This window comes from Myripristis murdjan, chromosome 9 (assembly GCF_902150065.1).
Source record: "Myripristis murdjan chromosome 9, fMyrMur1.1, whole genome shotgun sequence".
NCBI classification, from domain to species: Eukaryota; Metazoa; Chordata; class Actinopteri; order Holocentriformes; family Holocentridae; genus Myripristis; species Myripristis murdjan.
The window spans coordinates 13773376-13796685 of record NC_043988.1 but is presented as its reverse complement, the minus strand read 5'-3'; the positions used below and the strand labels follow the sequence as shown (position 1 = coordinate 13796685).

The 23310-nt window shown below is 41.7% G+C and overlaps 1 protein-coding gene and 1 long non-coding RNA gene across 2 annotated transcripts; both read left to right on the top strand.

Moving 5' to 3' along the window:
• Window positions 1-666: 666 nt before the first annotated feature.
• On the top strand, window positions 667-5425 carry LOC115365294 (uncharacterized). The gene is made up of 2 exons (XR_003928759.1): window positions 667-1062; window positions 4227-5425. It is a non-coding gene; the product is annotated as an uncharacterized LOC115365294 (long non-coding RNA).
• Window positions 5426-11552: 6127 nt separating this feature from the next.
• fam219ab (family with sequence similarity 219 member Ab) lies at window positions 11553-23161 on the top strand. Its single transcript, XM_030060230.1, has 6 exons — window positions 11553-11781; window positions 13189-13288; window positions 15813-15918; window positions 16935-17015; window positions 17214-17268; window positions 21109-23161. The coding sequence occupies exons 1-6, from the start codon at window positions 11704-11706 to the stop codon at window positions 21265-21267; spliced, it is 579 nt and encodes a 192-aa protein (XP_029916090.1). The 5' UTR covers window positions 11553-11703; the 3' UTR covers window positions 21268-23161.
• Window positions 23162-23310: the final 149 nt, after the last annotated feature.

Sequence of the window (23310 nt, the reverse complement as noted above, 5' to 3'; positions counted from 1 at the left end):
CCATACTGCAAAAAATATATTTCACATATCCTTCAGAAAACAAGTCCAAACAAGTGCAAGTTCATTTATGTAGACTTTCAACATAAACATTTCTCAAAACACTTTACAAAAAAGTATAAAAGAACAAAAGCAGTTGCCTAAAATTAACTATTCAACAATGAGTCAGCTGAAACAAAAACAGAGGAGAAAAAAGAGACGCGACACAACATCAAGGACAAGGACACACCAGGCCTTCTGCGCAGTCTAGCCTATCCAGCCCCCCCAGCCTCACAGTGCATTAGAGATAACTCCCAAGACAACCTATAATGTATACAGAGTATTTTTTAAACCTCAAATGAAGGGTTGGTTCTCTGGTTCTAGCCCTCATGTGGGGAAATCATCTTGAGCTGCTGAAGTCCCCTTGGGCATGACAGCAGTCCCAACCTGCAAAACATAAAGGATAAGGAGTTTCTCTCTTATATGGGATCAGTAAAGTCCCATCTCATGGACATGAACGGTGTAACGTGCGCTTCCTTTTCTGCTGAACATAAGCTGTCAAAAGCATGACTGTGTGAGCTCGTAAGATTGTCTGAGCTATGACCTGCGAGGAGCTCCTGGTGTGAGAGGGACAGACCTTGATGGGATGATCTGAGAGCTTATAAATAGCGCGCTTCAGAGCGGGAGGGAAGGCTGGGTGGAGGAGGGGGGAGGGCCTGAGGGGTGATGAGGAGCTACAGTGACAGCAGCATCTCCGCTCTGTCGCCTTGCTCCTGTCAGTTTTCTACGGGAACCGGCCGGGACTCCGCCAGTTTCACTTCATTACTAGTCTAGTGCCGACCGCCCATCCGTCCGTCCGTCCGTCTGCGCGCGCGCCGATCGAGCCCCACCGCCGGACGGTCGATCAGAGTTTGGTGACCTACTTCGCCGCAAGTTCCAGCTACAGGAGCGCTCTGGCGAAGAGTTGCTGAATATCACAGCGAGATCCAGTTTGAAATTTGATGTTCATCCACTTTGCACTTTGGACGGTGCCGGTGGCGGGGGAATACGCACGCATGGTTACCGGATACCAGACGGAGGAACTGGGTAGGCTGTTGCATGAAATGTTTATAGCCTCAGAGTGCTGATTTGCTCACAGCGACGATAAGCGCCGAAAACAAAACACAGTCACGCCAGTCACCAAGCGCGACTCAAGGCGGTCCCACTCTAACGCAAAAAGAATCACAAACTCTTTCAGTAATATTTCGACTGGGACTTGGGACTGTGATACTGTGACGATGTAGTGATCTCATTGTTCTTAATGGTAGCCTGTTTTTGTGATCTTACATGGTAAACTAATACAGTGCGGTTTTCCCCCCATTTTTGGATATTATAGCTGCGTAATGATGACATGCCAAAGTTTTCGTGTGTTTTGTGTAGTGTACATCTAAGAAGTTAATTGTTGCAGCCAATACTTGCATGTTTAATAAATAACCAACTTTTAGACCTCACCGTAGTTGTCCATTAATGCGCATTCCTGGCAATACTCAACACAGTTGATTCTCCAAGTCTTTTTTAAAGTCCTGGCTATGCAGCTGGTGCTCTGAAATAAGTTCAGACCGGGGAGGAAGGCCCCAGACCAGAGGAGTGTCATGTGTCATATGAGATGGAGGCCACTGACACTGATAGTCACTGTGGGCTGATGCATTATGCAAACATCCTACAAGGATTTGACTATTCCATCTGAACATAAGCACAAGTCTCTCTCTCTCTCTCTCTCTCTCTCTCTCTCTCTCTCTCTCTCTCTCTCTCTCTCTCTCTCTCTCTCTCTCTCCCCCCCCCCTCTCCGTAGCCTCTCTGTCTTTGCCTGCCTCTGTAAAAGTACTCGGTGGTGCATATATTATTTGCATACATTTACATTAACTTCTTGGCATGTCCAAACAAAAGGCTATTATGTGCATCAGTAACACCATTCAAACACACACACACACGCATGCAGAAGTGTGTGCTGTTGCCAGACTCCAAACTCAGACCGTAAATTTCAGCCTCCTCTTCAGTCTTATATCTTCGCTCATTTATCTCCTGTACAGCTACAGAGCACAGAGCCATTGCATAACAGAAACAGTGTAAGCCATGTATCAGTGTACTGATGGCGGCCTTGGGAAAGTGTGTGCACGTTTGTACTTTGGTCTGTGTGTGTTTGTATGTGTGTGTTTGTGGGGCGACAGTGCTGCTGCTCTTGCTTTTTGGACTCTTTGGAATCAAACAAAACAAAAACTTGTGTGCAAACTTTCCATTCAGGTTTATTAGAGACTATTAATGTCACACAGCGTTTAGACAGAGATGTTGTATGATGTACACGACCTTTCAAGAACCTACTCCGAGAAGACAGAAAGTTGTGTTATGGCAAAAGGACATAGCCTTGCTGTACCAATATGTATGTTTCATCATTCATTGATAGCAGCACTGATTATCTCCTCCTACTCAATATCCAATACATCAATAAGAAGATTCCTCACCCTATAGCCCAGGATCATAAAAAGATTTTGTGTAATGCAGTGCCCCATTACAAGTGACTCATTGAGTCAGCAGTGGAAATAGAGTTATCTGTTGTGTGGAGGAAATTTATTAATCTTGCCAATGGGAACAAATTATCCTTGTAATATTTAGAAATAAACCGCAAGTCATGTACTTCAGAAATCATGGATTGTGAAAATCATCTATAATTGGCGATAGTGTATAACGAGGCTGACTGCTGTGTGTTTTCTTGTTATATGCACTACTGATTTTCTGAAGTCAGTATAAGCACACTGACAGCTCTGCCTCTCGCAACCACATTTTACACACAAACACACTCCCTCTCGTTTTCTCTCTCTCTCCTCTCTCTCTTTCTTTCTCTCTGTCTCTCTCTCTCTCTCTCTCTCTCTCTCTCTCTGAATCTTATACTTCCTCCTCTGTCTTTGATAGTTTACACATCCCTCTCTTTGTTTCATATTTTCTAATTGAAATGGCAAACTGGATGCTCTCGTCCCATGATGAACTAATCAAAACCCAGCCTTAAAGCTCCTCAGAATATTCTGGACATAACCTCAAAATCTGTGAGGAGGAGAGTCGCACCCTCAGTAATCCTGGCTGGTGATTATGAGGGTAATTTTTCTCAGAGTGATGCCATCGTCACCCGGAGAGGGACCCATCTGGTACCGATGCTGATGTCTACTTCACGTGCTTGAGAGCCAGTCAAGCCACCCACTCTAACTTGGAGCCATCCATCTTTATTTTGTTTGGTCATAAAAGCCTGTACAGAGAGTTATAACTAGAAACTTGAAATGAGGTTTCGGCATCAAGGGTCGGCCGTCTGTGGTATTGCCCTCACTTGGGGAGAGGAGGGAGCATGCGGTCTCATTTGAAATGCATTAGGGGAAAGGGAAGAGGTATAGAGGGAAGGAGATGAGCCGGAGTTTTTATCTGTTAAACTCTGACTGGAATAATATTCACGTAGTCCATTTCATGCTCTTTCCTGTTTCTCTATCCCTCTTACACTCAAACACATACGCACACATAAGTATACCTCAGTGACCCATTTAATACCAGCCACAAAACCAGCAACTACATTCTCAAACATGTTCTCCCCTAAACACACCTCTGCTCCGACTCATTGAAAATAATTCACAGAGAAAAAGTGCTTACTGGCACCTACTTTTCTTTATCAATTTAATAACTTCATTGCTCTCTGGCTGTATGGAGGGAACAAGAAAATGAATGCTCCAACGTGCAACTGCAGCCGAAAGGCACACTCTGCTATCTGCTGATTATTGTACACAACAAAATCGCTGCAATGAATGTTTCTCTGTCTCAGTCCTTTATGATGTTTCTTGCATATTGCGAGTACTGAAATAGTGTAACTTTAAGAAACCCCCAGTGCTTAACAATGAAAAACCACTGCTGTTAATTATTGCCTCTCAAGGATGGTTTGTAAAGGAATGTAAAACAGCTAAAATGAAAAACAAAAAGCCATGTTAGATGCTCGATGTAGCTTGCTCCAAATAGTGTTCGCAGGAATGAAACCCTCTTGGCCTGGTGACTAGCTTGTCGGAGAGAAAGTAATCTTGTACCTCGCTGATCTCACTAGTGGAGTCAGCAGGCCCACACGACAGATTTCCCAGGACGCCGGCAGGTTAACCAAGGCCAAGTGTGCTAGTATGTGTGTGTTCTGTTTGTGTAGAAATCAAACCCAGTATGTTCACTTAACTCCGCTTTTTCTGTTCTCCCAGGGACTAATTGTGGAAGCAAACCAATAACCATGGTGTCAGTTGCAGACCACACACAAGTCTAAAAGTGGACAAAGTGAGTCTGGAGGCGAATGTCCAGCCAACCATGGAGGCTGATCTGAGGACTGGCCTGTCTGTGTGGGCCATTGTGGCCATCGTGTGTAACTCCGTGGTGGGCATCCTCATCCTCATCCTCTTCGTCATCCTCTACAAGGCCTGCAAGGTGCCGTCACAACCGGAGAGGGAAACGGTTTTCACGGCGGAGCAGGAGCAGAAGAAAGGAGAGCAAAAATACCTGTTGACTGCAGCCTGATCATGGCAAAAGGATTTCAGATGGAGACGAAATAAAAATTTGCCAACTTGTTGGAACTCAAAATTTGATTCTCTCTCTGTGTCTTTCTCTTTCCTCTGCAGTTTATCAGTCATGCTCTGTCCTTGTTTTCCCCCAGAATCTGATATTCTCCCTTGAATTGTTTTGTCATGTCACTTCTGTCTCATCCCTGCCATTTAGAGGAGTTCAGAAGAAGCTGACGAGCTAGCTGTGTTAAGGGTTACGTAAAGACCAACAAGCAACAACCGGTCCAATCCTCTTATCTCCCCGGCGCTTCGCTGGGACTGTCCATCTGTCAGTCTGTTTGCTTTGCTCGAGTCATCTCTGCACAGGCAGGCCACGCTCTCCTCCTCGAGCCCTTTCATTTTCATCTGAGAAAATGCAGATGTGGAGGAGAAAGAGTGGAAAACAGAATGAAAGGGCATGGTGAACGGGTGGAAGTGTTAGACTGAGTGGGGTGAATGCATTGAATGGGAATCAAAAGTAAAGTGTTAGAGGTGAACATGAGGGATGGAGAGAAGCAAAGTCTCATCACAGCAGAAGCAGCTTGGTATGTGCCAGCTGGAGCACTAATTGTGCCAATGATGGAGTGGCAAACAGAAGAAATGAGTACCTGAAAGTCAAGAGGGAGCAAGAGAGAAAGGGTGCGCGAGAGTCAAGATGCGTTAAAGAGAGAGATAAAGGGCAGATATTTTGGAGGGATGAGAACCTGAGAATGAATAATAGGTGAGGGATGTTTTGATGATGTGGTGTTTACAGAGAGGGAGCTGCAGGCTCCTGTTTGACAGACTCCCAGATTGACATGCAAGTCTCTGTGCTTCCGCTGATCCACCTCCCAGGGGGATTAAAAGGAACAATAAAAAAAAAAAAACAACAATCTTAGATGAAAAATCAACCAAGAGCCGCGACGGCGACAGTTTAGCTCAAGGATACGGTATTCTCTCCACTCCGTCCCAGTGTGCCTCTCTACCTTTTAGTGAGCTCCTCTAAAGACTAAATAACTATTTATAGGCAACCTTCATGAGGAGTGACAGACTGACTGAACACTCACAGTCAATAATGAGTGGAAATTGTGTTATTAGTGAGTGTGTTGTAGCTGCCAGCCTGACTGACACTGTTATGAGCCAATCATGATTTTATTTCCACAGCATTAGAATAAAAAGTGCTGCATAGAATTTTTCTCTTCCATATGGTAGACGCTCTGCTGTTAGACATAGCTGTGTTGATGCTATTTCCCATGCAGTACTTTCTGTTCTATGTCATTTACAGGATATTTCTGTACATACCATAAAATAGAGTAATTATAATCACTATACAGATATAGCTGCTCCACTGTGTTAATTACCATCCTGCTCTTTACTTCATTGACACAATGACTGGTCTATTTTTTTACTCATTTTACTCGTATAATAAAAGGATTTACTTTGTATATAACTGATGTGGTCTATGTCAGTGTTGCCCTATCATTAACATTTAGCATTAGTTTCTCTATCTATCCAGATAGATAGATAGATAGATAGATATACAGATATATAGATATATATCTGGCAATTTCCTGTGCTAAGAGAATCAAAGTTGAGCTTTTTGAACTTAGTGACTCCACTTCCTTTTATTAGTCAACAACAGCCATATAATCCTTATCTATTAACCAGATACAACATCACAATATGAGGGAGGCGTGGGGTTTTTGCTGCTTGGAGGAAATTACAGCAATCATTTCAAGTAACTGAAAACCAACATCCTGATTTTACTGTGTTTACTCTCTTGCACCATCACACTCTCACATACATGCTCAGACAAAATGAAAGGTCTGGCGAAAAACTGCCAGGAGGAATGTCTAAATCTTGAATGAAAGAGCAAGCACAGAGGCATCGCCTGGCCTTCTCTCCAAGTCACTCTCTCTTCCATCTCCTGGTCTCACAAACACACACAGTCACGCACACAGACAGGTCCTAGGCTTTCACTGATTGCATTAGTATTTGGGTACCATGGAGGCAAACTGCTAAAGAGATTGTGAGAGTGATGGATTTACCTGATTCCCTGCTGAGATGAGCAGGGAAGCCGCCTAATGGTGTTTGGCCACAGTGGAGATACATTAGCTGTACGCCCATTGTGTTTGTGTGTGTGTGCGTGAGTGTGAGAGAGTGAGTGAGAGAGAAAAAGACATTCAAAATGAGAGACAGCATGTATACATGCATGCAGAGGTGTAACACGCAGGCCCATGGTGCAGATCAAACAGATGGCAGGGGCATTTGGTGGGCTGTTGGTTTGAAAATGCTTGTCAGAAAGGAGACGCTACAGCTCTCTAATATTTATTGGTGTCCCATTTATCTGTCTGCCTCTCTCTCTCTCTCTCTTTCCCTCTATCTCTCTTTCTCTTATTTGTTTTTCCATTTCCCTCTAACTGAATCGATCCCAGACCCACACAAACTGACCGGTGCAGATTCAGCGGTCTAAACCTCACTGAGCATTAGTCAGAACAGCTATGAGCCGCTGAACTGACCCTCCCTAGTTTTCAAATCAACCCTACTAATAATCGAAACCTCTCCTGACAGCGAATGTAGTTTAGTCAAATATCTCCTCTTAGCCTTTTTGAAATATTTGGGCATTTTGACCCTATGAGGCTTGAAGAAAACACAGAATCAACATCCCACTGAACACCTGTTTATTTAACACTGAAAAGAGGTATAAATGGCTATAGATGTCAACGCTAAAATGTGGCCACATAGGGTGTAAAAGTGAAAGTTTAGCAGACGCCTGAGTCTTCTGTCTTCTATATGACAAAATAGAGAAAGGATAACCTTGTGCATATGAGCCTCTCTGGTGCATATGCTTAAGATTAACAGCTGTAAACTCTGTGTCTATGCTCAAGCATGGACGCATTGATCCTTCCCTCCAAAGACAGAGCATTATAGCGGGGATGACTGTGTGGCATCCTGTTGAGATCAGAAATGGAATTCAGCAGCAACCAGTGCTCTTCTCCATCCGAAGGACTGCACTATCTCACAGCAATGTCCTTCCTGGGTGTCCCAACTGTGTCTGAGATGAGTGAGAGGGCTGCTGGACTCAGTCTGGCATTATATAACGAGATGGACAAATATTACAAACACAGAGATTACTAATAAACACACACCAGACCAGTAATCTGCAGCTCCATCTGCACCGCTGGAGGGGTTGCATAACCCACATCAGCCCAGACTGAGTCATGGCCAATGAGGATCAGAGGATACTGTTTGTATGTGTGTTTGTGTGTGTCAGTGGATTTATGTATGTATATGTGTCTGTGTTGTAACTGTAACTGTGTTGTGTTGCAAATCTCATTGCAAATGTATTAGATGTTAATCCATGTTTTGGACATATCATGTCTTAAAACTGCGGGGGAACTTCAAAAATTTGAATCTTATGTAATCTATAATTTAATTTAGTGGCTCAACATCTCAAGTGAGTACGTGTGAGTGTGTGTGAGAGAGAAACATACAGTCAAACAGACAGAGAGAGATGGAGGGAGAGAAAGAGTGAATATGTGGGTGTGTATGCTGATTTGGGACAGTACAGTACAGTGTGATTGTTTTTGTGCAGCACAATGAGGATGTACAGTTACATTTATCAGAAAGCTAATGCAAACATGTGCTTGACTGGACAAATGAATGTGTATGGGTGTGTGTCTGTGAATGGGCATCCAGACACAAATCTATTGCTGACTAAAACGCTGGCCTTTGTTTGCCCTCAACCCACTTGGACGCTGGATTTCTCTGTAACAGGTCTGAATGCTCATTTCCCGTGTGTGTGAAGCCAAATATCTACCAGTTTTCCAAACAGACGGTCTAGTCCTAAACGCCAGGGGAGCTAGAGATATTAGCCTTGCAGTGCTTCAGGAAGAGACATATGTGCATGCAAACCTGTGTGTGTGTGTGTGTGTGTGTGTGTGTGTGCGCGCGAGCGCGCGCGTGAGTGTGTGCTTGTCTTAATGTCTTTGTATATGAATTATTAATGGCTCATCAGACAAAGTTCTAATCACATATAATCACATCTCCATATTGGGCCCCCTATAGAGTCACCAAGAAAGGCACACACATAAACATAATCATGCATGCACACACACACAAACACATTAACACACACATGCGTGCGCGTGCGTGTGTGCACATACAAACAAACACACACACATCACTAAATCGTTTTTGACAACATTATAATTCAGTATAATGTAGTCAGTATGAATGTTTATTCTGTGTACAAGGTCTAATTATAGCATGAAATAAGCAGAAATAATGTCTGTGATAGGAAAGGTATCAGTATGCCAGGCACAGCAGCAAAACAATGACACATAGTGTGTGTGTGTGTGTGTGTGTGTGTGTGTGTGTGTGTGTGTGCGTGCGTGCGTGTGTGTGTGAGAGAGAGAGAGAAAGAGAGAAAGAAAAAGAGAAATAAGGAAAGAAAATATATTTTAATTTGCAAATGCAAATTATTCTCATCCAATTTGAGTCCAGCGCCTCACATTATCCTGACATACAAGGCCGACCTGCAGATACACAGCACTCTCCTGCAGTCGTATTTAATACACATGCCACAAATCTGGCCCTCAAACTGCTTGCTGACAGCAGTCTATAGCAAAGGCATTATAACCTACTTGACCCTGCATACATCTCATTGTCATTCATGCTTGCTACTCCGTCCCTTCAATGCTCTACGCTGCCACTGATGTTCATTGTGTAGAGTTAGACTGCCACCTGCCGACCCAAACCGTGATCGCTGCAGGTTGAACGTGAAAGTAGGCTGCAGCAGTGTGATGATTGCCAAGAGCCCTCTCCATTATTGTGCAGCAGAGCATGGTATTGCTGCTCTCTGCTGGTATTTCCAGGTAAGGACATTGTGCAATCAAACGTGTCAGTGACTTTCAATGAGCTCGACTCATTATATCGCGGATATTCTTCTGTCACACCAGCATTAGCCTTAGGTTATGTCATTTTCTCGCTCCTAATTCAACGCAGAAATTCTGTCTATATAATTAATGCGCTCCAAGTTGTTCACTTGATCTTAATTAAATTTCTAAAACTACTGTTAATTTCTCCAGCAAAAGATATAATAGTGATGGCATACATTATGAAGTCCAATAAGGTGACTATAATCTCAAACCCAGTCCCTGAAGGAATGAAGCTACAGGAATGTTGCAGTGAATTTTTTTGTGGTTGGCAACCCATAATTTCTATCTTTACAATTAATTTGTCCCGAATTTGGCATTTGATTAATTAGTCTGGCCAGTTGTAATGAAATTTCACTCATGAAAACAGTTGTTAATTAGTTTTTTCCAAATGTGAAGTTGTTCCCTTGCAAAAAAAAAAAAAAAAAAAAAAAAAAAAAAGATATACAGAAACCTTAAAAATATTTTAGAGCATTTTTAAACAAATTTGAACAAAACTAAAATGTTATAGAGCCACTATAGATAGATCTATCTAGGATATAGTAAAGAAATACAACAATAATTCCATATATGTAAAATACAAATATTTCTTAAAAGCAGCATAAGGTATCGCCAGTCCATTGGTTGTTTCAGACACACGTAATTGTTGGGTCTTTTTGTTGGGAGTTTCTTCAATTCAGAAAGTTTGTCTTCATAGTTAAAGTACAGTAATGTGAAGTAAAGTTAAGTAAAGAGAATAAAGTAAAGCCAATAAAGCCCCATAACACAAAATTATCACAAATCTGAAACTATAAGTTTTTATGAATAGCACAGCCAGTAAAGGAAATGACAAAGCAGTGTTCAGTCTTATTATCACACTTCAGCGATAAGGATTCAATACTGATCCATTTCAAATATACTTTTGTCACACGTGTCCTCCTTAAAGGTACATGAGCAGGCCTACACACTTGTCCCTGTGGAGCTACCTCTGATATCTGTACCAAAGCATCAACATATGTGCGCTTTTGTCATTTGTGGTATCTAAATGAACCTTCACAAGCACAAGTGACGGTGACACAAATATAGAGACACCTTAAAGAATATAATATCTGTAATGTATAATAGCCCCAAATGCACCGCAAGCATTTGTACCCTATCTGGGTTATTCTTTCCAGCTTACAGCTTCCACCATGTGAATGCAGCATTTTGCATTGCAGTGCACTGACTCTTTACATCCCAGCCCTCTCTTCCAACAGTAAATACATCAAACTGAGAACACATGATGCCGTTGCATGGAGACTTTGACTTGCTGCTGGAAACTTCAGGGAGCTCTCCAACACCTGTGATGTTGTTGCAATTCCTTGGTCGTCGATAGAGGTCGATAAAAGTAATAGAATATTTAAAGCCTCGAAATTATTCCAAAGTGTTCATGTGATTGGGTAATCATATCCATTAAATCTTAATTATATATCCTTATGAGGATATTATGAGAATATATGAATGAATATCATAAATTTAAATACTATAAAACGCCACTATAAATTCAGTATTGAGTGCCATAAACCCAAAGTCCCCAACGGGAAGATACAGTGATTATTATCTTTATTTTATTTTATTTTATTTATTTATTTTTAAGCCAAAAGTTGGGGTCATGGTTATGGCCATTATATGGTTATGGTTATGATATAATAAATTGGTTCCAGTGTCTTCATTTAATAAAGTGATTTTAGTCTTTGACTGTCTGTTAATCTGCTTGTGTGTGGGGGAAGGGGTGTGACGATGAGTTAAATCTGTTCTCAAGTGCCAACTGTAAATAACTTCAATACTATTGAAATTAAATTAGTCCTCATTTTGCAGGCCACCCCTGGGAAAACTTGAGGGCTGTAATAGTGGGTACAGTCATATTTCTGTGAGTCCCTCACCGTCCTATGTACTGATGAACGAGTAGTGACATTAAACCCGCCATTCAGTCTGCCGCGGGACCCCCTAGCCCCCACTCAAGAGACCCCGGGTGTGTCCCCGCACCCCAGTTTGGGATACCCTACCCGGAAGTGGGTGGTGGAGTCACCGTCACCCTGGTCACACCACCGTCGACATACTGCCTGCTGGGATGAGGCTAGCCACCGGAGAACCACTGAGATCGTTACAAATCTGAGAAAAGACGCACAATATCAGCGATAAGTCGCCACAACGAGCAGCCGTCAATCACCAGGCTCCAGGAGAAGGGAGGAAAGAGGCGCGTCGCCAAAATGATGGAAGAAATAGACAGATTTCAAGTGCCGAGCGCCGTGCAGGAGGCGGAGATGCAGGCTGAGATGCAGCCGCTCGTAAGTCGGATTTCTATCACCCGTATCTGGAGATGATAAATCACTTTGGTCTTTTTGGGGTAAAATTAACAATCGTAGTAGTTCAATGTGCTCCGATCACTGAGCGAGGCCTACCACTCACCATGTTATGCTTTGTCAAATCAATCACTTGCCATGTTGGCTGATGTAACCAATGGATCACCAAATGGACCGATTTCAGCCTGCTGCTAGACAGTAAAATGTTAAAATCACAGGGAACATGTCTTCCTAAAGCCTCGGGGGATTGTTAGTGGTCTGCGCAATAGGCTGGCAATTGTGTGTACAGTGTGTTTTTCCCCTTGTAATGGGATGCAGGCAGCGTCCGGTCTGCTGCGTAGTGAGCAGCATCCGTCATGTCTGGCGAAAACAAGCATCCCATCCCATCACGGCCACATCCTCAGCATCCCTAACAAGTTGCTCCGGCTTGGCGGACAATACTGCAGTGGTGGTGTGTTCACTGAGCCGTGTTTAATGGCGAAAATATGCGTGTGTTATCAAACCACGGTGTTTTTTTGTGTGTGTGTGTGTGTGTGAGTGTGTGTGTGTTTATCAGCCTCAGTGATGCGCTCCGTGGCCTGTAGCGGGGCCCTGGGTTACTGCATCCTGCAGGGCGGCCCCGCTCCCTGTGACCGGCTGTGTGGCTCCACTGAGAGCCTGTAGAGCCAAAGCAGTCCGCCCACCCACACCAGCTCCTATCTCCATTCATCTGTATGCCGCATGGGCCTCTGATCTGTCAGGTCTGGTGGTTGATGATGCCCTGTCCATATGGTACCAGGGTCAGGAGGTAACCCAAGATGTGTATTCTGAAGCTGTCACTGCCAAACTGGAGTCTCAGGGCTCCCAGGGGTCATTAGTGTATCTCCCATCAAAATGAAAATTAATTTAATTCCAGTATCATTGCTGGTGGTAAAGATGGTAAAGACAGGATCTATAATGGCCATTTGATTTGCTGTTTTACCAGCTACACTGCTCCCTCGCCAGTTATGCAGAAACCTTCTCAAACGGAGCTCCTTTAGACAAAACCTTTCTCATGTCTGTGTGTGTGTGTGTGTGTGTGTGTGTGTGTGTGTGTGGTCTAAAGAGTGTCTTCAGGGATCTCTGATAAAGTTTGGGTATTCCACTTGTAGAGTAATGTTTATGTTGTGTGAACTATGCGGTGAAATGTTTGTGCTCGTTGGTGCTTTGCTGTTAATCAGACTTTATTTCACACACACACACACCACACACACATAGAGAGAGAGCAAGTGTCTCACAAATATAATCTATTTATGAAATGTTTTATTCACATCATATGGGCATAGTAGGGTGTATTATGCATTACTAAAATGCATTAATTATTCATAGGTGACTGCATCTAATGCACATTTCTGTGTGTCTCTCTGTCTGCAGGACCCAGCCTCTTCCACAGCCTCCGAGGCAGACTCTGACACCAGAGAGGGGGAACCTGTCACCATCAACTACAAGCCCTCACCCCTGCAGATGAAAATAGGTGAGTGATAGCTGTTGCTGGCCAAATGTCTGCCTCTGGAAATCAGAAATGTGTTGTATCTTGCTGTGTTTTTTGAGCCCGTGTAAAGAACAACCTGCTGTGGCCTGCAGATCTGTGTGGTTCAGAGAGGCTGGGCCGCCATGTCACACTCAAAATCTACACAGTAATGAGGCAGTATAGGGATTCATAATAGATATTGTGTAGCTGAGTAGGTAAATATTAAGTTACAGAGTTCTGTAGCAGGAAGAATTAAAAGAGCAGTTGTAGGGCTGGGTGATATGCATATATATCATCTGGGGTTCTGGATGTTTTAATATGGTGTAAGTCTCATCTTTTCCTGGTTTTAAAGGCTGCATTACAATGAGGAGATTCAGTTTTCAATTTTGAACTTTTCAGTTTGAACTTATTAGACTGTTGGAGGTGTTCTCTTATTTGCCTCTACTGCTTGATCATCATATAGCCTACACTTTAACTACTGTTAATCAAAAATCTCTTGTGTGTAAATATCTTATGAAACCACCAATTGTCATCCCTACAATATCGTCACAGTGTTGATATTAAGGTAAATCGATACTTAGTCAATAAGGTGGTACATGACATCGATCTGCCCTGAGCAGCAGGTGTATCAGTGTGATGTATAGCTATAACTGTATGATGTTTGGCCTGTGTTGACATATGTTTGACACAGATATATTTAAATCTGTGTCAAAGCATTTCCTGACATCTGAATATGGAGGAATGGTTTTGAGATAACCTGCCCATTACAAAGTGTATCAAACATTGTGGTGATATGCTCTAAAGTGCATTAAACAATTGTTTAATCATCCATGTTTCACTCTTAAATCATCTGTAATAAACAGCGTAGTTTTGGTGCATAGCCGGCCAGCCATTTTATTGTTTCATCTTTGGACATCTTCAAAAAAAATGCACCTCTGGTCTGTTTTGTGTCTGAGAACCATTGTGTTTGTCAATAGCCGGTCCTCAAAGGCTCATTTCGGTACGTTGGACAGAGTCCAGTGGTGTGTGAGCAACAATGCTTCTTTAGTGTATCCTCCTACATAAAGCCGTGCTAAGCCCAAAAAGCCCAGGCCTTTAAGAATGAAGGGTACTCAAATCTGTAAAATATACAGTTGCAGAAATACACTGAAATGTAAAATTTAACAATATTAATTTACAAGTTAAAAAAAAAAAAGTGTTATAATAAAGTGGTATGTTGTATATCCACAAACATGTAAAAAGTGAAACCACCATGATGACTATCATTGGGGGGAAAAAAATCTCTTTCAAGTATTTTATAACCCATAAATACCATCATGATAATTCCAACATTTTTGCCCAGCTATTATATGTAATTTCATCACTGCTTATTCTTCGCCTCATCACTGAATAACATGTTCATGTTAAATGCCAGCTGGGGAATAACATGGTTGTTTTTGCCTGTTGATTAAACCAGACAGTATGCATGTTAAAGGCTGGAGAAAATGAGGCTGTAATTTACATTTTATCATCATTTCTAAATGAAAACTGTAATATGGTAACTAGTGCCACAAAATGAATGAAATACAGCATTAGTTTATCATTCGTAGATGATGTTTCAATTCATCTCTGACTCAAACTAAACTGATGGCATCACTTCAGTCATTTGTCATTTTCCTGCTGACCAGCATCTAACAGGGAAGAAACAGAAGGGAGGGCTGCTGATGTCGCATGAGGAGTTTTTACTGCTTCTAAGTGAAAAGGGTTGAGGATTTTTCTTTTTAATTGTTTAACAGTGCTAGACCCCAGCAGCAGAGTCCTCTCCTCTGTTTTCCTTAGTCCAGAAACACCAATCACCATTCTGTGAAACAGCCCCTCCAATTGCTATGAGATCTCACGTTTTGTCACTCAGTCCAGAGACAGAAAGTGATACTGGGCTCTCAAAGTTGAACTTTTGTCAAATATTTTATAGTATGAAACACTATTCCCATCTGTGATCAGCACACTCCCTGATGAGTGTGTTCATATCATTCTTTTTGTCAGAGCTCAACACTTCAGAGAAAGCAACAAGTAAGCAAAAATATTATTTTTGTTAGGTGTAATGTCAAAATTGGAAGTGGAGGAGGCTGCCATAGAGTTTGCAGTGCGGTGTCATATTAGTTTTAAATGTGACAAAATGACATGCAACAGTAATGTATCATTTTCAGGCAGGGAAAGCTGATAAAGTACATGCTCTCTCTTAGCTACGCCTTGCTTTACTACATTAAGATGTGGAAGCTGGCAGGTACAACTGTCCCTCAGCATTAGTTCATTCCCTTCTCCCACCCAAAGTTCACCAGTCATTTCAGGGACTAAAACCAGCAACCTTGTGATTCAAAGCCAGCTTCTATAACCATGTAGGCTACTTTGGTTTGTTCAGGAATATGTTTGTTGCACTTACGTTTTTGTAAGTCTGTATAACACTTCTTTGCTGTTTTTACCCCATTCTGAGTTCCAAAAAGTGTGAATTATGTAAACAAAACTCTGTTGCTATGTCTGTCCTGTGCAGAGAAACAGAGAGAGCTGGCCAGGAAGGGCTCGTTGAAGAACGGCAACACTGTAGGTAGTCCAGTCAACCAGCAACCCAAGAAGAACAACGTCATGGCCAGAACACGGTGAGAAGCCACCGCTCTGATCTTGGTTTGACAGAGCAGATGTAAGAAACACTTCCACCCCCTCTGGAATGCCCTCACACAGAGCAAACAGCCGGTAGTTTGCAGATTGTTTATTGCAGGGTCAAATCTTCAGTCTGAAGTTTTTGCTTTTAGTGACAGGCTGGTTTGATGTCCTCATCCTGCAGCAGCCTTTAGTGTCTTGGTTCGCTGTTGATGGCCCACTGGAAATTAGAAGTTGTTCTTGCATTTCCCATGTCACACATTCTCAGTGCTGTGCTGCCTACTACTGTGTACAAGCTAATTAATTTAAATGAAAAGAGGTCAAAATTATAACTGTGTTGTGTGTAGCGATACACTGGAGTGTACGCCACAAAACCATAAACGTCTGTAATGAGGCAATTTGATGTGCAGTATAAAAGCACGTGCACAGTTGCTGTACAAACAACAGGAAAGATGCCAAGTCGGTCCTTTTCAGCAGTAGTGACACAAGTATCACTTTTAATAAAGTATATAATCAACAGTGGATCAGAGCTGATATCAATTCTGGTTGATTATTTACTGCAAGTAAAGCCTATGAGGATTCACCTGAGAGATCTAATGTTCTATCATTTCTGTGACAGACAGATTTTATTCTCACGTCTTTTCCATTGCCTTTTGCCACCACTTTATTTGTAAAAAGGTATAAAAAAAAATCATTTTATGAATTCATGGTTTTCAAGCCGCCTGACTTGAAAATGGGATCTCTTACAAGCTTTTGTTGTTATTACTGCTGAGCTGGGATGTTGCCTCCAGGCCCACCACTCGTTTCTGCTTTTATCATCTCTGCTACTCTTGTTTTCATTCACCCCCTCCTGCTTGCACATTCATTTTCTGCTCTCCCTCCTCCTCCTCCTCCTCCTCCTCCTCCACAACCTCCCTGTCACTTTCTGTTACGCCCGCTCTCTGCTCCTCTGATCACTTCTCTGATCACCTCTCTGCTGCTGTCCCTTTCTCACCGCTCGCTCTCGTCCTCACAGGTTGGTAGTGCCCAATAAAGGCTATTCCTCACTAGACCAGAGTCCAGATGAGAAGCCCCTGGTGGCCCTAGACACAGACAGGTGAACGCACACACACACACACACACACACACACACACACACACACGCACACACACGCACACACACACACTCTTCAAGTATATTTATCCTTGTTCTCATTCATGATTCTCCGTCTGCTTCTTGTTAATGTATGTAAGCACAAAGATATGGAGAAATATACACACGCACAAACAAACTGAGCTTGTTTTTGTGTTTCAGTGATGATGACTTCGACATGTCTAGATACTCATCATCGGGATACTCCTCAGCCGAGGTGAGATGTTTGAGGGAGCAGGTACCTACAACAACACCTGCATTTACACCTCACTCACCCGCTCACTCGCTCCTGTTCTTTCCTGCATGAACATGGACGTCAGTAGGCCAGGATCGAGGTCCAGCCTAAACCAGCCTTAAAGCAAAACCTGTTTACATTCACCTATTCATCTGTGTTAACTCTGTAGGCATTATTCACTCTTCACACATGCACAGTTACTTATTGTGCACCTGCACGTGTGTGTACATGTGCGTGACACGGGAAGGAGATGTGAAATGTCATCTATAACTGACTCTTCCTGCAAATCCTAGCCCTGATTACGCCGTCGATATCAGTGCAAACGGCAGCCATGCCTTTACTCCCCAGAGGGATCCTCATTCTCATTCGTTGAATCGCCTCAGTTTTGTATCTCCACCGAGTCCTGGCTTGTAAACACAGTTTGTTTTTACATGCAGAACAGTGCTCCAGTGTCAGTGCCACCGTGAGAATGCTGTAATAAGTAATTAACTCATGTAAACACTCCAACAGAGTTGTGTGACTTGTGTTACTGTTGTATTGGAAGTACTTCCTCTGTAATTAAGGCGTGCAGGGTGTCACTGTAGAGGTCCATTATTGTGCATCACTCACCAAGCATATCTTCAAATCATAATGTTTATTTTGACTTGTAATTAATGTTGGCTACTTTGTTGGCTTTTATTCGTTAGAGTCCCTGACTCTCAGTGTTAGATAACATGTTACATGTGAGATAGGGAACACTGAGATTGTAGTTTAAGACAGGCAGGAAGTGACTCATGGTTTGTGCTGTGTAGGGGAATAGATGAGTAATTTGACAGATGTGAAAAAATAGCACTAATGGGGCTTTAATCTGTTGTACTGAAGAGAGGACAATAATTAGATTGTTGTTTTCTCTCATAGCACAGACATTGTCTTTGCAGAAAAAAAATCACAGAGGCACGACTCATCGTTTTCATCACAGAGCTCCAGGCGATGATCCTTACAACCATCTGTAGTGAAGGCTGTGAATCTCACTTTGTCATGGTTACCACTGTACATGTTACTCAGACTAAGTCACGAGCTCAGAAGATCTTGCCACTTGTAAGTTGTTTCTTGCCTTCATCATGTGACAGATTTAAAGTTGACCTGAGTTTATAGTCATTAAACCCACACCATCAGTGGAAACAACTTTCTGCCCACTTCAGTGAAGCGCCTCTTGATTTCAGCTCAGTAGGTCTGCCAGTCCCAAAAATGTCAAAATGTCTCAGTATGTATATCTAGAAGTTTGTCAGGCAGTCACACCAGCGTTTTAGCTGAGCGGTTTTCAAAGTGGGATCCGGGGATCCTCAGGGGTCCTTCAGGAGCTTCCAGGAGGTCCCAAGCAAAATGAAGCATAATTTCTCTATCATTTAATTAGCTATAAATTGTTTCAGTGACAAAAAAATTTGAGTGATTACTTTAACATGACAGTTTAATCTCACCACGTGGAATCTATGTATCTGTCAAGTATGTCAAGTATGACATCAAAACAATTTAATCCTCCAAAACCCAAACAGGTCACCGGCCCACAAAATTCCTTTGATTTCAGACATAAATCTTAAAAAAAAAAAAATCAAAGTAAAGTAAATTAAACAAACTACAAAACATTTAAATTGTATAAATAATAATAATAATAGATAATAAAATATAAAAAATGGAAAGTATTTTCGAAAAAAATATTTTAAAAAATATTTAAAAGTAGCTACTCATTCAGTGAATAAATAAATGGAATTTTATTCATGGAGTCATGAAGACCCCTCAGTATACAATTCATGATACTTGATTTGCCGTTTCAGTACATTTTGTAATACTATAATAACTGCAAATTGTATGGTGTTGTGTGATTTTGGGTTACTAAAAAAAACACCACAGCTGATGAACACTTCCAAAGACAATTATCATGAGCTTGTCATCCAAATTTACTCTGAACTTCTAACATTTATTTCAGGGCTAAAGATAGAAATGGACCAGCAAAACAAAAACAAAACAAAACAAAAAAATGTCTAACTCATCCTCCAGACGTCTGATTTAAAGTGTGGAGGTGCAGCATGAATCGCTGCTCTGCAGGTGCTGTCGTATATTTTTCTCTCAGTCTTTAATTCCTGGGACTACAGGCTTGTTTCCTACAGAGGTGGCAAAAGTACTGACATTCTGTACTTAAGCAGAAGTAAAGATACTTGTGTGAGAAAAGACTCTGGTAAAATTAGAAGTACCAATTCAACTTCTTTACTCAAGTAAAAGTAAGAAAGTACAGGCTCTGAAATGTACTTAAGTACAAAAGTAAAAAGTAAAAATGATTTTTTTTTTTTTTTTTTTTTTTTTTTTTACCATTAATGATACATATACCTTTTTGATAACTTTTTGACGAAAAAAAAGTTCAGGGCACACAAAACAGGAACATTTCCTCTTTTATTAAGAACCTGCAAAGTGCTGGTACAGAGAAAATAAAAATCACGCAACATTCTAGTTTTGCTGCAAGCCCAGTTTCACACAATAATCAAGACTGAACTGACCAGAGGTCTTGAATGAGTACCTTGATAACAGCTTTGGTACTCTCAATACTTAATATACTTAACGTATATGACTTTTAACAGATTTTTTCTTGCTTCTCCGACTCTGTTTTGTTGTCGGCTAACGTTATCTTCCCTGGCAACTGTCTTCCTCCATCTCTCCAGATTTTTCTATATGGTTTTCTTTTTCTTAACTGCTATCACGCCCCGCGCCCTCTCTCCCTTTCCCTCTCTGTGCAGGGTTTCCTCCAGGATTTTTTGAAACTGTGGGGGAGGGCTTCAGCATTAATGTTGATCATTTTTACCACGGATCTTTTGTAGCACAGAGGAGATATGCTGCTCAAACACTCAGTATGTAGTGTTGGTGTATGTTTATGAGTTGTAGAACATAATAAATTATCTTGAAGGAGTAGATGTTGACTCCAATAATTTAAAAATATGTTAAATTATTATTTGTTTTAAAAATGTTAATTACTTATCAAACAGACCTAACAATTCAACTACCAATGAATGAGCAGTAGTATGCCTGTGATAACATAGAACGAAAAATAAGCCGAAGTGATACCTCTTCTCTGAATAGACAAGCTAAGCCAGTGTGCTGCTGTTAGCCAGTGAAAATACAGCGGACTGGCAACTCTTCGCTTTGTTTCACAATCTATGTCAGTGCGCTGCTGTAGCCTGGAAAGTTTCTCTGCCTTTTGTTCTCGTACGGTGCCGGTGCAGGTGTTGTAATGTTTTTCTTGGTGGTAACGAGCCCGCCCGCCCCCACCAAAAAGAGAGAGAGAGGGAGAGAGAAGTAACAAGCCTGTTTTGACAATGTAAGGAGTAGAAAGTACAGATATTTGTGTTCAAATGTAGGGAGTAAAAGTAAAAAGTCGGCAGAAAATTAAATACTCAAGTAAAGTACAGATACCTGAAAAATCTACTTAAGTACGGTAACGAAGTATTTGTACTTCGTTACTTCCCACCTCTGGTTTCCTATGATGCGACTCCAGAGACCTGGAAGTAAATGTTTGTCTGAGAAGGTCACACCACCATCTGTTGCATTTTAAGTGGCAACCTTTTTACCACCTTGAATAAAAAAAAAATATTAAAAAAGTGTCTAAAATAGGGACTAAGTATTGATTCAGGGTCAGCATGGCAATATAAAAATGGCAATATAAAAATCATCAAAAAAAATCAGGATTTGTACCTGAATCAACTTTTTATATGATATGACTCGATACAGGTGTCTCATAATTCATGTGTTTTTTCTGTTACTCCCCACAAAATGCCCCGCCACCCCTCCCCTCTTCAGCAAATCAACCAGGATCTGAACATCCAGCTACTGAAGGACGGCTACCGTCTTGATGAGATCCCAGACGACGAGGACCTGGATCTGATCCCACCCAAATCCGTCAACCCCACCTGCATGTGCTGCCAGGCAACCTCCTCTACCGCCTGTCAAATACAGTAACCCCGCCCCTTCTGACCCCTCCCCCCCTCCTGCCCCCCTCCCCTTTCGACACAACATAACCCCCCAAACCTCATCTGCTGTGAGTTTACTTCGCCACCAGAGCGGCGACAGAGAAGCATTGGTAGAATATTGTTACAACAGTTATGTGCTACTATGATAACGACAATGACAAAGTAATCAAAATTAACAAATTAAAGTCGAGTTTAAATCTAGGAGAGGGAAAAATATGAATTGTGAGAATATTCAGTATATATTTGAATTGTGACTGACAGTGATGGTTTCCTCCTATGGTAGGACGTGCACTTGTGTTTGAGGCCCCTGGGGGGGGAGGGCTGACTCACTCTTAGCCTTCCCATTACCTTCTCCTGGAGAACATGATGTAACATAAAAACACTGACATCAGTAGAGAGAAAGCAAAAGGTCATTGGATGCTAGAAAAAAAATTATTTCCATTTCCCTGAAGATCAAGAAATATTATCATAACTCCTGCTGACTCAGCTGCTCTGCTTACCTGAGTTATAGGTTGTATTTATTGCATTTGTATTCGATTTCTTTTTTTAATTTTTATTTGATGGCTTACTTTTTTCAGACAGGAAGGGTCGGTATGACCGTTTTGGCTGAAGTGGACATATCTGAAAAGTGGACTGCGGTCTCAGTACCTTGAATAGAAGCTCTCTGGTACTGTATTTGTTGTCATGTAGCACAGGCCAGGTCAGTGCAGCCATTCATGCGCTTGCCCTCTGCTTTCTTTTTTTTCTTTCTTCCTTTACCCTACTGTTTACTGGCTTGAGGTGCTTCATGGTTTGAGTTTAGTGATGAATGTATGAACATGAATGGCAGAGGAACAAAACATGCATGAAGAGCACCAGACTGAATCAAAATAATGGCAAATAATGTCGAGCAGCCTGTTGCACATCTGAATTGGCGACTTGTTTCCCCATTTCTACTGTGTTCTCACACTTTATTATTTTGGCACTTGTTTGACTTGTACTGTTTTGAATGTCTTACCGTTGCACATTTTTAATTTGATTTGCTGGCCGATATCTGGATGATACTCTTTCCTAAATAGCAGTGACAGTGTCTTATCTGAAATGAACTGTGTCAAAAGGGAAGACTACATATCGTTGCACCGACCCTCCAACACACGACACATACACAACTCTCCTCTTCTTATTGAGGCCAAAGGGACTGGGAGGCCGGACTCGAGATGTTGTTGTTGCTGTTCTTAGCTTTAGATAGATTTTTCAGCATCTTACTATTATCTTTTCCAAGTGTCACAGAACCTGACGATCACTGTATACTCCTGCCATCCCATCTCTACAGGACAGTTTTATGCCATAGAGAGACAAAGGAGCGCACAGGTTCAGACTTGGGAATGGGTTCCCTTTTCTTCTCTCTCTCCCACACACACACACACACACAGGCATGCATGCATGCATGCATGCATGCATGCATACAGACATATAATGCCAACATAAAGAGTGGGGTGTCATTTTTTCTTTTAATAACAGTTTGGGAATCATTTTTAAATCGTAACATGATGGATCCTTGAGCACTAACCCCCCTCACTGACAGCCCTCTCTCTCTCTCTGTCTCCTTTAAATCAGTTGATTATTTGCAATTAGAGTATGCCTTAAGTACAGAGATGTTTAAAAGAAGCGTGGATAATTATTGCCATCTTGACTTAATTTATTTGAAAGAGCATTTGCTGTCTATGAAGTTATGCATTACATTTTTTTTTTTTTTTTTTTTTTTACATTTAGACACGGGTGACAATTTTTTTTTTTTCTTTTTTCAAATGATTTTGTTGTATTGTAAACACTTCCATTCCAGTATTTAACAATGTTATTGTTATGTGTAGTGTATGAAAGTAATAAACACAAAGCTAATGGAGTACCCCCGCCTGTCCCTGGCTCTATTCCTGCACTTTCTCATCATTCACACGTGATGATTGATAGATTGAGGCAACGTGTTTCCACCCATCATTTTTACAAAAACACAATTAACTGTACACTATTAATAGCAGATATGGGTTCGTGGCTA